Source organism: Equus przewalskii, chromosome 18 (assembly GCF_037783145.1).
Source record: "Equus przewalskii isolate Varuska chromosome 18, EquPr2, whole genome shotgun sequence".
NCBI lineage: Eukaryota > Metazoa > Chordata > Mammalia > Perissodactyla > Equidae > Equus > Equus przewalskii.
The window spans coordinates 39,333,147-39,350,337 of NC_091848.1; the positions used below are offsets into that span (position 1 = coordinate 39,333,147).

Sequence of the window (17,191 nt, forward strand, 5' to 3'; positions counted from 1 at the left end):
TGGAGAATAGTCTGTGAGTTTTGTTTGTGCAATATTCGGGGAGTGTAACTTGTATAGTTTCTCTGGTGTGTGTCTTTAGTTGAGTTCCATGCAGCAGGTGGTCCGAGAGAAAGATGCCCGCTTTGAAACACAGGTTCGTCTTCATGAAGATGAGCTTCTTCAGTTAGTAACCCAGGCAGATGTGGAAACAGAGATGCAACAGGTGTGTTGCTAAAACTTAGTAGAATGATTGTCATTTTGGTTAATGTTTAATTAAATGATCACAGCCACTTTTCTCCTTTTACCCACTGCTTTCCACTTGGTCCTAGTGTGCTCCTTAATTGGCTTCTTTTTGGTGTTTTTGTCTTCTGTTGCATATTAATTATTTACTTTTTCTTATCCTTACCTTGCCTCTTACCCTTCTAACCAGGTTGTCGGTACTCAAAAGCTGAGTTTAATTGGCAAATGTATGTGGTAGTCAGAAATTGGTTTTTCTTCAGTTTGCTGATCGTAGATGCATTAAAAATGTGATCCAAAGCTTCAAATCAATGAAGCCAGTTTTAAACTTTCAGAAAATTAAAGATGAAGGGAGTGATTTTGAAGCCATAAAGTCTTTTATTAAATCAATAGTTCTTTTTAAAAAAATGCATTGAGTATATTTTGAAAAGTGGCTTCATTGTTTTCGAGTTTGTCATCTACTAACTCAAAGGTATTTGTTTCTATTTAGTGTGTAGTGCAGTGTGGTACCCAAAGGCACTCCAGTGGTATTTCCTGGTTGATCCATTTAATTGTTTTTGAGTGAAAACTTCTTTCAAGTTCTAAGCAATCCTTCAGAATACACCACTAAATAAGGTTTCAGAATACAACACTTTTTTTAAGTAGAATGTTAACCTATACATGTATCATTGATTTATTCATTCAACAAATGTTTATTGAGTGCATGTCTTGTGCATGACACTAGAAGAGAAATGGTTCTTGCCTGCAGAGAATGTTCTCCTTGATGAGTGAGACATACATGTACCTATGTTATTTAGGTACAGGATATTGATTATATAATTTTAAAAGTGGGTATGTGTCATTTTCTTTAATTTGAAAAGGCTCCCTAATTCAGGGACTTGCTTGTTTCTCAGTTTGGTTGTTGTCAGTGCTCTGGAGAAGACATTTTTGGAGACTCTTTGTTGCTGCTGGATGGGGAGCATGGCATGCTTGGTGTTTCCCTCTTTAATCTGTCATCCTCAACATCCAAAAATCTTAAGTACACAAATCTACGTGACATTTTGAAAGGTAAGCAGATAATGGTCCTCATTTGTTAGCACATTGTGTCTCAAACATTTTCTTTTCAGAAATTGAGGGTGCTGCAGAGGAAGCTTGAAGAGCATGAAGAAGCCTTGCTGGGTCGTGCTCAGGTCGTGGACTTGCTGCAACAGGAGCTGACTGCTGCTGAACAGAGAAACCAGGTACTGCCTTATGATCTTTACTGCTTGCCTTGGGAGTATTCATTTCCGCTTAGTTGGCCAGGCAGTGGGTATAAAATCCTATTATAAACCTTCAGAGAATTGCTGCCATTTATTCATCCTTTCAGCAGATTTGCTGTCTTAAGTAGTGGTCGTACAATGATGAGCAAAACAGATACAGTCCTTCCCTCATGAAGCTTACATGTCCCGTCTTTCATTGTTGCTCTCTCCCTTTGTGGTTCTAGGTCTAGGGTCCTAGTTTCTCTAGAATGTCATATTTTCCTCTGGTGAGTTTCTTTTCTGTCAGTTTACCCCTTCTCTGTCTTGAATGGTTCTTGTTCTTTATGTTCTGTCCCTTCTTTGCTTGTTGTTGTTGGTTGACTTTCTGTTGGATTGAAATAATCCTACCATGCTGTATTCCCTTGAGTCTAAAGGTAATCCAGGACACTGATGTTCTAAAATCTTGTACTGAAATATCTCATTCCTGACTGTAACCCATCCTGTCATTGCCTTTCTCAGACTGTCCTGACCGTCAATCTCATTATGATCCCTTGATCTTTTCACTTTGTTCCTCTAGTATGTTAGTTTTTTCTTGGCCTCTCTCCTTTCCCTGTGTGGTGTGGAACTGTGTTTGACCATTTGGGCTACTCTTTTACCACACCTTGGATTCCCTGTGTCTCTGTCCTATCACATCCAAGTAGCCAAATCCTAATGTGGAATTGGTGTCCACATTCTCTGCTCGTTCATCTGGTTGCAGTGTGCTGCTGGAGAAAGTCACATCCTTTCTTTTTAATTTTCAACTCTCCATGAGAAGGACTTTCTTTCTTGCATAGAAACGTGTTCCCATATCTCCCATCCTAACAAAACCCATACCCTGACCCTGAGGGCCATCTCTGGCTGTCATCAGATAGGTTCAAATCCCAGTTGTTCCACTTAATGGATAGTTACTATATAGATAGTCACATTTATGTGTCTTTTGGCAAATTTTCCTTCTTCTCTGTGCCTGTTGATACCTTATAAGCGTCTCTCTCATGGCCTCTGTCATTTTGTATTATAATTATCTGTTTAAGTGTGACTCTCCCACTGAACTCCTGAGTTCCTTGAGGGTAGGGGCTGGATTCATTCATTCATTCATTTGTTCATTTAGTATTTTTTGAGTACCATATCCTCAATATGCTATATATTGTGCTAAGTGCTGGAGGACAATGTAATGAAACAGACACAGTCCCTTCCCTTAGTGAACATATTATGTAATGGGAGAGACAGAAATTAAAAGATGACACAAATAAATATATATATGAATACAAACTGTCAAATGTATCAAGAAGCAAAAACAGAGTGTCTTATGCAATTGTAGGTTTGGTCCTGAGTGTCTAGCCCCATGCTTCACCCAGAAGAGGCACTTCACTATGCTTAGTGAAATGAAGGAATGAATTTATGGCTCATGAGGCTTTTGTCTTTTTTTCTTAGATTCTCTCTCAGCAGTTACAGCAGATAGAAGCTGAGCATAATATTTTAAGGAACACTGTGGAAACAGAAAGACAAGAGTCTAAGATTCTGATGGAAAAGATGGAACTTGAAGTGGCAGAGAGGAAATTATCCTTCCATAACCTGCAGGAAGAAATGCATCATGTACTGGAACAGCTTGAGCAAGCAGGCCAAGCCCAGGCTGAGCTACAGTCCCGGTACAGTGCTTTGGAGCAGAAGCACAAAGCAGAAATGGAAGAGAAGACCTCCCACATTTTGAGTCTTCAAAAGACTGAGCAAGAGCTGCACTCTGTCTGTGATGCCCTAAAGGATGAAAATTCAAAGCTTCTCCAAGATAAGAGTGAACAAGCAATTCGTTCAGCCGAGGCCATTCAACAGCTGGAAGGTCAGTATTGGAATGCATTTGAAGCCCACTTGTATAGCACCTGAGTGGCTCCTACTTCAAAATTTCAGGGATCTGTTAATGACATCATTAGTTCAAATCAATTGAATCAATAGAAAGATTAAGAAAGTCATCTCTTCTGAACTCTGTTGTATTTCTCCTTTCTCTGACTGAAGTTATAATATGGCTTAATATTATAATTGTCATTACAGTGCCAGAAACTATTGATAGTGGTGTGTCAAATATTTAAAAGAATGCTATGTGAAACATGACTCTGGTCTGAAGGGTTCAGTGACTGAAATGAGTAGGACTCGAATTAATTTGTGCAAAACTCAGGCCAGATTTAGGTGCATAGGTAGGGAGACTGCATTGCATGGAGTCATCCTTACTTCTAAAGGTGGATCTGAATGCTTTTCTCATAATTGAAAAAAAGCAAAAACTTCTTTTTAAAGAAAACTTTTATCCTTTAAGAATTCAAGAAAACTTATTTTTTAAAATGTTTTATTATTAAAGTAATATATGCCTCTAATTTAGTTTAGTTCTAATAGATTGGCATTTATCTAAAGGAAAGATTTTAGAATTAAGTTGAAGGTCTGTACTGAAGAACTGAACATTAACCAGAAAGCCTTGAGGGGCATTACAAAGGAACAGTGTGTTACATGAGCACGCTGTCCTCTCAGCTGGACCATGTTCATGTTTAAAACTGTGCTGTAGAATCTGGGTGGGATAACTTTTGAGTGAAGAGTGAAAAAAATAAAAAGTGCTAAAGGCATTTTCAAGGGGGGAAGGAAAAATGACTTTTTAAAAAGTGCCGGGTCCTGTTTTATCTTACCTTTGAAGGAAGTGCCTTACTGAGATCCCATTTGGTCCTTCAGAGCATGTAAACAGTTAAAAAAAAAAAATGTTGTCATTGGCATCATAATTTTGATTCAGATAACTGAACTAGAGTAAACAGCATACGCTGTATTCCTAGAAGATTGTAAGTCACTAAGTTTCAGACTTGAGGCAGAAGTCATTTATGTTTACTTATTTTGTTTTCCTTAGATCAACTCCAGCAAAAATCCAAAGAAATTAGCCAATTTCTAAATAAACCAACCTTGCAAAAACATGAAACAGCATCTCAAACTTCTTTTCCAGATGTTTATAATGAGGGCACTCAGGTAATTAAATGTGCAATTCTTATGAATATGATCTCTTTGTGTTTGCTATATCTATACGTGGATGTTCAAATGAGAGTTTATTCCAGAACGCCGTATAAGCCTTCTGTCCTTTCTGCTTGATAAAAAGCTGTTTTTGAGGTGATTCCATTTGAAAGGAATCATGAAAGACATTAACGTAGTATTTCAACAAATAATGAGAAAAAAGTAGATAATAAGCACCATGGTTTTGGGAGCCTTTCTGATTCCAAGGTTTAGAAATCTGTATTGGAGATGAAATATTATTTTTGCTCTTATAATCAGTTTTCCCAGTTGAGAAGTGAATTTAGTTTTTGGTAGATTGAGTTTTGATCAGGTTTAATGTGTACAATTTGGTCTAACCAAACTTACAAGTGTATTAGAGAAATCATAGTGCTCCTATTAATTAATTAACAGTAAAAAATTTAATTGCTAAGTGGCTGTTGATTGGCCAGTATATTCTCTCTTCCTCCTATAAAAATCTCTGTGGGAAGCTGGATTATAATTACCAGAAGTCTGCTTATTAAGCATGAATATCAGAACAGGGAGAGTTAGATGATCTTAATTGGTTAGTGTCAAGCTGGGATAACTGGATTCTTTCATCTCTGTTATAAGATTATACCCTTCCAAACTGACAGACACATTGGCCAGCAGAGTCCCATGGTTCCTGGACAGGACTGTGCACTGATGAAAATTTTTGCTACCTGGTTTCTAGCATCTAGGCTTTCCAATCTCTTCTGTTCCACCATTCTCAACTTTTTCCTCCAATGTTTTAAGGCATTTTTCAGCAATTCCAAAAAATTAAACAAATTTTATAGTGAGCACCTGTATACCCACCATCTAGATTATATCAACATTTTAATATATTTACTTTATCAAATATCCGTCCATTTGTCCATCCACCAATTCATCTTAATTTTTTATACATTTCATAGTTAGTTGTAGACTTCAGTACATTTTTCTCTAAATATTTCAGCCTTTTTTCTTTTGAAGATTTACAAAACGTGATATATACAAATATTGTGTGCCATTCATTGAGTTTTGTCAATAGTGTACACCTGTGTTACGCAAATCCCTATCAAGATATATTATATATCACCATCACCCCACAAAGTATCCTCATGCCCTTTTGCAGTCAACCCCAGCCTTTCCCTCCAGAGACGACCCATGTTCTATTTTTTCACCATAGATTAATTTTGCCTGTTTTACATCATATAAGTATAATCATATAATATGTGCTCTTTTGTGTAAAATTTCTTTCACTCACCGTGTTTTGAGATTCATCCATATTGGTGTCTGTATCATAATTTATTCTTTTATATTGCTGAGAAGTATTCCATTTTATGAATATACTCCATTTTCCTTTTGCATGATTGTGCTATAATTTCCTTTTGATGGATACCTGGTCTTTTTCATGCTTTGGCTGTTATGGATTAAACTGCTATGAATAATCTCATACAAGTGTTTGTTTGGACATATGTTTTCATTTTATCTTCAGTAAATACTAGTTGAGGAATTTCTGGGCCATGGAATAAGGATATATTTAGTTTTATAAGGAACCGCCAGATTTTTTTTCCAAAGTGATTGTATTATTTTGAAAATAAAATATATGAGAGTTCTAGTTGCTCCACATCTTCAACAAGATTTGATAATGTCAGTTTAAAAAATTTTAGCCATTCTAATGGTGTGTAGTGGTATCTCCTTGTGGTTTCAATTTGCATTTCTCTGATGACAAATGATGTTGAACATTTTTTCTTGAGAATCTTGGCTATTTGTCTATCTTCTTTTGGTAAAGTATCTTTTCATTTATTCTCCTATTTTAAAAATTGAGTTCTTTGTCTTTTTGTCATCAAGTTGTAGGAATTCTTTATATATTCTGAGTGCCAATTTATTATCAGATATATTTGGTGAGTATTTTCACCTATCCTGTGGATTGCCTCCTATTCGTTTTCTTCATGTCTTTTAATTAGCAGACATTTTAAAGTTTGGTAAAGCCTATTATTTATCAATTTTTATGGTTATAATTTTCTGTGCCATGTTTATGAAACCTTTGCTTAACCTCAAGTCATGAAGATGTTCTCTGTTTTCTCCCACAAGCTTTATGGTTTTAGCTTTCACAGTCAAACCTCTGAACATCAACAAATTTTTGTGTGCAGAGTGAGATAAGGATCAAGGTTTATTTTTTCCCCTGTGTATCCAATTGTTTCAGCAGCATTTCTTGAAAAGATTTTACTTTCCTCATTGGATTGCTGTGGTACCTTGTTGAAAATCAAATAATTAATAGATCCATTTCTGAGCTTTCTATTCTATTATATTGATCTATTTGTCATTCCTTATGCCACTATCACATTGTCTTCATTATTGTAGTTTCTGGTTCGTCTTGAAGTCAGGTAATATAAGTCCTCTACTTTGTTCTTCTTTTCATGATTGCTTTGATTATTCCAGGTCCTTTGCATTTCCACAGAAAATATGCAATCAACTTTCTCAAGTTCTATTAAAAAAAGAAAAGCTGGATCGGATTTAGAATTGGCATTGTGTTGAGTCTATAGAGGAGTTTAGAGAGAAATGACTTCTTAACACTACTGAACTTTTCAATCCATGAGTATAGTGTATATCTCCACTTATTTAGATCTTCTTTCAGCAATGTTTTATCGTTTTCTTTGGAGTAGTTGTGCACATTTTAAAATTTATTCCGAAATATTTTTTATCTTTTGATGCTATTGTAGACGGAATTATTCTAATTTCATTTTCCAACTGTTTGCTGCTAATATGTACATATACATTGAATTTTGTTCATTAACCTTATATTATGTGAACTTGATAAATATTCCTTTTGTTCTAGTCTCATTTTGTGGATTTCTTAGGATTTTCTATATAAACAATCATATCTGCAAATAGAGATAAGTTTTACTTACTCCTTTCTAATCTTTACGCCTTTATTTCTTTTTCGTGCAATGGCTAGGATCTCTATTACACTATTTAAAAGAAGTGGGAGGATTGGGCCTTCTTGCATTGTTCCAGATCTTTGAGGAAAATGTCCCATATTTTACCAGTAGCTGTTACTAGCTTTAAGTTTTCTATAAATGTCTTTTATCAGATTGAGGACATTCTCCTCTATTCCTAGTTTGTTGAGAATTGGTATTGAATTTTGTCAAAGGCTTTTTTTTAATTGATTGAAGTGATTATATGGGTTTTCTTCTTTATTCTGTTAATATGGTACAGTACTTTAATTTTTTAATGTTAAACCAACTCTGCATTGTTAAAATAAACCCTACTTGGTCATAAAGTATTATCCTTTTTATATATTAATGAATTTGATTTGCTACTATTTTGTGAAGGAATTTTGTATCCATATTCATGAAGGATATATTGGTCTATAATCTTCTCTTTGTTTTGTAGTGTCTTTGTCATATTTTGGTGTTAGGGTTATGCCGGGCTCATAAAATGACTTGGGAAGTGTTCTTTTCTATTTTCTAAGAGTTTGTGTAAGATTGGTATTATTTCTTTCTTAAGTGTTTAAAAGAATTTACTAGTGAACCATCTGGGTCAGGAATTGATAATGATTTGAATTTCTTTTACAGATATACAGCTAATAAGATTTTCTTTTTCATCTTGTGTCTGTTTGGATTTTTAAATTTTTTTGGAGGTTTTGACTGTTTCACTGAAGATGTCAAATTTTTGTCATATGTTGGTTATAATATTCCCTTTTTATCCTTTTAATGCTTATAGGCTCTGTAGTGGTACCCACCCCCTACCCCAATCTCTATTCTTGTTTTTTTTAAATTGAGATATAATTGACATATAACATTGTGTAAGTTTAAGGTGTACAACTTATTGATTTGATACATATATATATTGAGGTATGATTACCACCATAGCATTAGCTAACACCTCTATCAGGTCACATAATTATCATTTCTTCTTTGTGGTGAGAACATTTAAGATCCAGTCTCTTAGCAACTTTGAAGTATATATACAGTATTGTTAACTATAATCAGAATGCTGGTTAGATTAGATCTCCAGAATTTATTCATCTTCTAACTGCAAGTTTGTACCCTTTGACCAATATCTCCTCAATTTGTGTTCATTTTCTTTTTTTTTAACTAATTAATTTTTTGTTTTATTGAGGTCATGTTGGTTTATAACATTGTGTAATTTCAGGTATACATTTTCTGTATAGACTGCATCGTGCACACCACCGATAGCCTAGTTTTTATCTATCACTGTACATATGTGCCCCTTTACCCCTTTTGCCCTCCCCTCTTCCCCTCTGGCAATCACTTATCTATTCTCTTTATTCCTATGTTTGTTTATCTTCCACATAGGAGTGAAACCATATGGTGTTTGTCTTTCTCTGTCTGGCTTATTTCACTTAACATAATACACTCAAAGTCCCTCCATGTTTTTGCAAATGGGATGAATTTGTCTTTTTTATGGCTGAGTAGTATTCCATTGTATATATATACCACATCTTCTTTATTGATTATGAGTCAATGGGCACTTGGGTTGCTTACATGTCTTGGTTATTGTAAATAATGCTGCAGTGAACCTAGGGGTGCATAAGTCTCTTTGAGTTGTTGATTTCAAGTTCTTTGGATAAATGCCCAGTAGTGGGATAGCTGGGTTGTATGGTATTTCTATTTTTAACTTTTTGAGAAATCTCCATACTGTTTTCCATAGTGGCTGCACTTGTTTGCACTGTCTATTACCCAAATACCACATTTGTTTATCCATTTACTTGTTGATGGACAGAGTTGGGTTGTTGACAGTTTTTGGCTATTACAAATAAAGCCATGAATATTCTTTTACAAGTCTTTATTTGGACCTAGGCTTGCTTTACTCTCAGTGAATACCTAGAAGTGGAATGCCTGAATCATATGGGAGGTATTTGGGAGGATTTAAGACACTGCCAGACTGTTTTCTAAAGTGGTTTTACCCTTTTGCATTCCCACCAGCAGTGTATGAGAGTTCCAGGAATAAAACTCAGTTGGTAATGATATGTTATCCTTCTATTTTGTTGGACTCAATTTGTCAGAATTTTGTTTTGAAGTTTTGCATCTATGTTCATAAAGAATGTTTGTCCGTAATTTTCTTTTTATCTATGTGAGTAATGCTGGCCTTTTAGAATGAATTGGAAATATTCCTTCCTCTTTAGTTTTTTTGAAAGATTTTTTGTAGACTTGATATTATTTCTTCCTTAAATGTTTTGTGAAAACTCACCAGTGAAGCCATCTAGTCCTGGAGTTTTCTTTGTGGGAGCATTTTTCTGTACAAATTCTATTGTTTAGTGGCTATCTGTCTATTCAGGTTACATATTTCGTTTTTTTTTTTCCTGCTTTTTCTCCCTAAATCCCCCCAGTACATAGTTGTATATTTTAGTTGTGGGTCCTTCTAGTTGTGGCATGTGGGATGCCGCCTCAGTGTGGCCTAATGAGTGGTGCCATGTCTGCACCCAGGATCTGAACCTGTGAAACTAAGCCACCAAAGCGGAGCACACAAACTTAACCTCTCGGCCACGGGGCCAGCCCCCTATTTCTTCTTGAATGAGCTTTGATATTTTATATGTTTTAGGGAATTTGTCCATTTCTTCTAAAGTGTCAAATTTATAGGCATAAAGTTATTCATAACAATCCCTAATTATTCCTTTAATATGTATAGAATCTTTAGTGATGTCACCTCCCCCATTCCTGATATTAGTAATTTGTATTTTCTTTCCTGTTCAGGTGAGACTGCCCAGAGGTTTGCCAACCTTACTGATGTCAGAAAAACCAGCTTTGGCTTCATTGATTTTCTGTTGTTCTCTGTTTTCTATTTTATTGATTTCTACTTTGATCTTTATTATTTCCTTTCTTCTGTTTATTTTGGATTTGATTTCCTCTTTTTCTTAGCTTCTTAAGGTGGACGCTAAGGCCATTATTTTGAGACCTTTCTTATTTCTAATATGGAGATTTTTACTATAAATTTCCCCCTAAAATCTGCTTTAGCAGCATCCCGCAAATTCTGTTGTGTTTTCATTTTCACTCAGTTCAAAATACTAATTTTGCTTTTGATTTTTTCTTTGACCCTTAGGTTATTTAGTTTCCAGATGTGTGGGTGTGATATGTCTAGAGGTCTTTCTGTTACTGATTTTTTTTAAAGCTTCAGTGCTTGGTTGTGTATCCTTGTTATTAGTTTAATTCTCTATGTGAGCCGCCTGGTTCCACGACCAGGAAACGAACCCAGGCCCAGGCAGTAAGAGAGCTGTATCTTAACCACTAGACCACTGGGGCTGGCTCTGTTACTGATTTTTAATTTAATTTGATTGTGGTCAGAGCACCTGCTTTTTAAACTTGAATCTTTTCAATTTGATTGAGACCTGTTTTATGGTCCACAATATTGTCCATTTTGGTAAATATTCCATGTGTACTTGAAGATAATGTGTCATCTGCTGTTGTTGGCTGGAGTGTTCTATAAATGTCAATCGTGTAAGGTTGGTTGATAGTGTTGTTGAAGTGTACTATATCCTTGCTGCTTTTCTGCCTACTTGTTCTCTCAAATTATTGAGAGGAGTTTTGAAGCCTCAGATGATAGTTGTGGATTTAGTTGTAGTTCTATCAGTTTTTGCATCATGTATTTTCAAGCTGTATTATTGGGGGCTTAAACATTTAGGATTTTTATGTCTTGATTAAGTGACCCATTTATCATTATGAAATGACTTTCTTTATCCCTGCAGACATGCTCTGCTCTGAGATGTACTTTTGTCTGATATTAATATAGCTACTCCATTTTTCTTTTGACTAGTGTTAGCATGATGTTTCATTTTTTATTTTTAACTTATCTGTATCTTTATATTTAAAGTACATTGCTTATATGCAGCATAGAATTTGATCCTCCTTCTTAGCCAATCTGTCAATCTCTCCCTTTTAGCTGGAGTGTTTAGACCATTTACATTAGTGTCGTTATTGGTATAGTTTTAAGATTCTCACTTTGCTATTTGTTTTCTATTTTCCCAACTGTTGTCTTATTCTTTTCTACTTTTCTTTCCTGTTAAAAAGTTGGCTGAGTATTTTTTATGATTCTATTTTTCCTCCTTTTCAGCTTATTAGCCGTAATTCTTTGTTTTGTTTGTATAGTGGCTGCATTAGGGAGTATAGTCTACATGGGTATCATGGTTTACCTTCACATAATATGCTTCATGTATCAAATAAGAACCTTACAATCATATACTTGCATTTCTTCGCTCTTGGAATTTATGTTATTGTTGTTTTACTTATACATATGTTATAAACAAAAAACATAAAGTGTTATTAAAAATTCTATTTTTGTTTAATCAGTTACTTTTAAGGAGACTCAAATAATAAGAAAATAAATCTTAACTACCATGGCAGTTACCATTTCTGGTACTTTTCATTCTTTAGGGTAAAAAGTTGGCAGTCTTTTTCTGTAAAGGGTCAAATAGTAAATATTTTCAGCTTTTGGACAATATGGTCTTTGTTGTAACTACTCAACTCTGCCATTGTAGAGTAAGAGCAGACATAGAACAGAGGGAAACAAATGTGCTGTGGCTGTGTTACATTAAAACTTTATTACAAAAGCAGGCGGAAGACCTCCACAGTTTGCCAGTCTCTGGTGAAGTTTCATATTTTCAACTGGTATCACTGTCCTTCTACCCGGAGGACTTCCTTTAACCTGTGTGTGTGTGTGTGTGTATGTATATGTGCAACTCTGCTGGTGATGGGTTCTTAAAGCTCTTGTATGTCTGAAGACATCTTTGTCTCTGCATTGTTATTGATAGATATTTTTACAAGCTGACTAACGAATTCTACATTGATAGTTTTTTTTTTCTTCTGGTGCTGTAAGGCTATTACTGTACTGTCTTTTTTTCTTGCATTTTGTTTTTGATAAGAAATCTGCTGTCATCTTTGTCTCCGCCTCCCCATTCCCCTGCCCCCCGCCCTCGGTGCTTTTAGGATTTTTTCTTTTTAAAGATTTAATTTTTTTCCTTTTTCTCCCCAAAGTCCGCTGGTACATAGTTGTATATTCTTAGTTGTGGGTCCTTCTAGTTGTGGCATGTGGGATGCCGCCTCAGCATGGCTCGATGAGCAGTGCCATGTCCACGCCCAGGATTCGAACCAACAAAACACTGGGCTGCCTGCAGTGGAGCGCACAGGCTTAACCACTCGGCCACAGGCCGGCCCCAGGATTTTTTTTTTTTTTGAGGAAGATTAGCCCTGAGCTAACTGCTGCCAATCCTCCTCTTTTTTCTGAGGAGGACTGGCCCTGAGCTAACATCCATACCCATCTTCCTCCACTTTATACGTGGTATGCCTACCACAGCATGGCATGCCGCGTAGTGCCATGTCTGTACCTGGGATCTGAACTGGTGAACCCCGGGCCACCAAAGCGGAACGTGTGCACTTAACCGCTGCGCCACGGGGCCGGCCCCCACTTTTAGGATTTTATCACTGGTTTTAAGCACTTGGATTATGATGTATCTTGGCATAGTTTTCTTCATACTTCTTGCGCTTGGAGTTCATTTGAACCTTTTGAATCTCTGTTTATAGTTTTCATCAACTTGGAAAACTTTCTGCCATTAATTAGTCAAATATTTTTTCTGACCCTCTCCCCTCCTTTGGGGACTCCAGTTACACATATATTGGATCACTTGAAGTTTTCCTAGAACTCACTGATGCTCTTTTAATTGTTTTGGATCCTTTTTTCTCTCTTTCATTTTGTTAAGTTTCTATTTCATTATCTTCAAGTTCACTAATCTTCTGCAAAGTTCAATCTGTTGTTAATTCCATCTAGTGTATTTTTTTATCTCGAACACTGTATTTTGTTCTCTAGAGGTTTAATTTGGGCTTAAAAAATATCTTCCATGTTTTTATTTGGCTTTTTGCATATGTAGAATGCAATTATAACTGTTTTAATGTCCTTATCTTTTCAATCTAACATCAGTATCAGGACTGGGTCATTTTCAATTGATTATTCTCTTCATTATGGATTATATTTTCCTGATTTTTTGCATGCCTAATAATCTTTTATTGGTTGCCAGACATTGTGGTTGCTGGATATTTTTGTACTCATGTAAATATTTTGGAGTTTTTTAATGGGATGCAGTTAAGCTACTTGAAAATAGTTGGTCCTTTTGGATCCTGCTTCTTTGATTTGTTAGGCAGGTCTCAGTAAGTGCTCAGTCATTCCTTGCTACTGAGGCAAGACCTTGCAGAGTGCCCTGCCCAATGCCCTACAAAGTGTAAGTTTTTTCACATTTGGCTATGGGAATAGGCACTCTTCCAAGCCCTGTGTGAGCATCACATATTGTTCTCTAATCTCTTCAGAGAGTTTTGGGGAGTTCAGATAGCCTTGGATAATTTCCTCATATTCATGTGCTGCTCTGTACTATGCTCTGTACTATACTAGGGTTTTCTCTTTATGCAGATCTCTCCTATCTGCTACTCTGTTCTGTGAACTCTAGCCACTTTGATCTCCCTCCTCAACTCAGGGAGTCCACCAGGCTCTGCCTGGGTTCCCCCTTCTTGGGCCACAGCCTGGAAACTCTCTTAAGGCCTTAAGCTTGGTCAGTTGTTGGCTCACCTTATTTCTTTCTGACCTCTCAGAGAGCACTGTAGAGTTTTGATCACATTTTGTCAGCCGATAATCTGCACTCAAACCACAAACTCTGGCCCATGGTAGGTACCCACCCAGTTCAATTATTTTTGTCTTCACTGGACTGCCTCAAGTCAGTCCTGCAAATGCATAGTTCATTGTTCAGCCAGAGATTTGGGCTAAGTTTATACATAGAATTTAGGGCTCCCCCTTGCTGAAATATTTTTCTCTTCTCTCTGATTGCCTCCCTCACATTCAGGCAGCTGTGTTTGTCCCAAAGTCTGTCTTCTCATTCTTCAAGCCAGAAAGACTTGTGGCTTTTCTATTGGTGTTTCACTTGCCCTGTGTAATGCAAACTGGGAACTTCTCTCAAGAAAGAAACCATAAAACCCTTACACTCATCCCTTGCCATTTCTTTAATCATCAAGAGAAGGTTTGGGGTGGGTGAGCTGTAAAGACCCTTAAGGCTCAAAAATTCTATACAGTTTTAAGAAAAACTATAAAGAATAATCCCCTTGGAGAAGGAAAACATATAAAAAGACATAAAACTAAAGATGTAGCATAATTAGATATTTGCATTTCATTAGGAAAACCAAACATCATGGATGCATAAATTAAGTGTGAGAGAAATTTAAGTGTGAGAGAAAAAAAACAATTATGACTCTTCTTCCTTGGTAAGGAATACATATTACTTTTGCCTCTGTTCTTTGGGAGCCTCTCTTCATGTGCAGTCTCCTTCAGGAGAATGATATTGTTACCAGGTGGCATTAATCTAATTTTATAATGTTATTTGTTTGTGGACCTGAAAATGTTCTTTCTTATGCAGTAGACTTGGAATTTCTGTCTTTGTAATCCCGGCTTCAGTCTTAAATTCAAAAGCCAATGAATGAACTAGAAATTTATGTGAAAGATTTTCTATCTTCAGATAAAAAGCATTACTTTAAAGATTGCCAAGGCAGATGAGTAGATGCTAATTTTAAAGTATTTTCATGGCTGGAGAACTTTTAGAAGACAAAAGTACTGGAGGCTATCTGGGCATTAGTATGAGAGTTTTTCGCTGGAGAATCATTAATTTGTTTCTTTCTACGATTTAGGCAGTCACTGAGGAGAATATTGCCTTTTTGCAGAAGAGAGTGGTAGAACTAGAGAATGAAAAGGGAGCCTTGCTCCTTAGTTCTATAGAGCTGGAGGAGCTGAAAGCTGAGAATGGTACGTATCAATGAAAACCATAATTCCCTGTCTTCTTAACCCACGAGTACCTCTACTTTTATCACTATTTGTATATAACGTGTAGATTCTCTGATTCTCTGATAATAAAGATCTTAGCAGAGTTGGTAGTTATCGAAGATAGGGTTAAAACACATTAAACAATTCGAGCACAATATCTATGTTTACATAAGTGTAACCTTTTGCAGTATGGCCTATAAATGCTGCAGAATTTCTGTATTATATTCATTTTGGAGTGGTCAAGGAATCTTCTAGGAAATATGGCTTGAATAGGTTCTTAATAAGATGATGAATTTTTAAATAGGTAAAATGAAGAAAGAAGGGACATTCCCGGTAATACATTTGTGGGATGAGGTATCAGAGATCAGTATCAATAAAGGTTCAAAGGTAGAAACCATGTTGGTTTTTTCTCATGCTGTGTACTGCTTAGAACCCGATCCCTTTCCGTTAACCTGGCTAATTGTTATTCATCTTTCAAGCCTCAAGTAGGGCATTATCTTTTTAGGAAGTTGACCCTGATCCTCCAAGGTTGAGTTAAATGCATTTTTGTATTTCTGTAACATCCTTGCATTCTTTTAACATTGTATTAAAATCGTTTGTTTATATGTTTATATTTTATACCAGAAGCTCTTTAAAGGTAAAGTGTAAGCTCTTCAAGGGCTGGGGCCATTTTTTTTCATCTTTGCTTTATTAACCTTTGCCAAGAGCTGGTATTGCACCTGGCAAATAGCGGCTGCTAAATAAAGTTTTGTTTGTTTAAACTAAACTTAGCATTTTATTGTATTGAGCTGTGTGTAAACACTTAGTAAGAATGAAGACATTCCTTCCATTTGTCACCTGCTTCACAAGGACCTTATGATTTTGGTAGCATGTAGTTAATAATGCTTTACTGATCTGTTTCATCCCGGATTAACTGACTACTATGCTTTATCTTCTAAGAGTGAGAATGAATACCAAGTAAAGTTTGTACCATTTTTTAAACTCTAAACCCAATATTTCCGGCTTAACCCCTTTACAGTTCCACTTGGCTCTCAACTGGGGATTATATACCTTTAGACTCTTCCCACCGTTGCTAATCCATAAAGAACACCACAAATTCAGCTCATTATTCAACCCACTCAAAGCACTTCTTTGAGACCTTATCCATGATGCTTATTTTGCAGACAATGCTTGTCACTGTCTTGTAGCTCATTATGGTTTACAGGTGTTAGGTGAGTTTCATTCTCTTTGTTCTTTTCTGTGGGGATGACTGGACTTAAAGTTTTCAGTTATTAGTTTTTGTGCCTGGTCTCATAGGTTACCTTTGCTTTATGTGTTGCGTTCTATTCAACTTACCTTTTGTACTTTCATTTCTACCACTGTTCCTCTTCTTTGAATAATCTTGTGAAGTGTCTTAACATATTATATACTGTCTTGAATTCATTTGTTTCATGAATGTTCATTTATTCATTCAATAAATTTCTGTGGCGCCTTTCCTATGTGCCAGACACTAATCTAGTTGGTGAGGATGCTGCTCTGAACATATTAGAGGGGAAGACAGGCCATAAATGTGTATTTTAATAAGAAAATGTCAGAGAGTGATAAGTATTAGGATAAAAATAAAACAAATTACTGAAAATGTGCCTGGGGGAAGAGGAAAGCAGCATTAGAGTTCAAGCTGGGCCTCTCTGAGCTCTTGAAACCTGAATGATGAAAGGCAGACAGCCCTGCAAAAAGGCTGAGCAAAGTGCATTCCAGGCAGAGAAAAGAACAGTGGAAATATCCTGAGGTATGAATAAACTTGATGTTTGTGGACAGAAAGAAGGCCAGTGTTTAGGGAGTGGAGTGAACAAAAAAGGGTCAGTGCAAGAAGAGGAGGTTGGAAGATAAGTGGGGTTAAATCACGAGTGCCCATCTAG

General features: G+C 36.1%; 1 protein-coding gene across 6 annotated transcripts in view; it reads left to right on the plus strand.

Annotated features, from left to right (window-relative positions):
- Positions 1–17,191, plus strand: part of GOLGB1 (golgin B1) — a 78,155-nt gene that overhangs the window by 28,423 nt on the left and 32,541 nt on the right. For 4 of the 6 annotated variants that reach the window (XR_011529459.1, XR_011529460.1, XM_070583788.1 and 1 more), the window contains exons 7-11: positions 80–202; positions 1,323–1,436; positions 2,904–3,306; positions 4,348–4,463; positions 15,161–15,275. Coding sequence is in view for 4 of the 6 variants with exons in the window: in XM_070583788.1 (XP_070439889.1) it covers positions 80–202; positions 1,323–1,436; positions 2,904–3,306; positions 4,348–4,463; positions 15,161–15,275 (871 nt within the window). In the remaining 2 variants the exon portion in view is untranslated. The remainder of the gene's footprint in view (positions 1–79; positions 203–1,322; positions 1,437–2,903; positions 3,307–4,347; positions 4,464–15,160; positions 15,276–17,191) is intronic. The other 2 variants (XM_070583791.1, XM_070583792.1) reach the window with 1 other exon arrangement.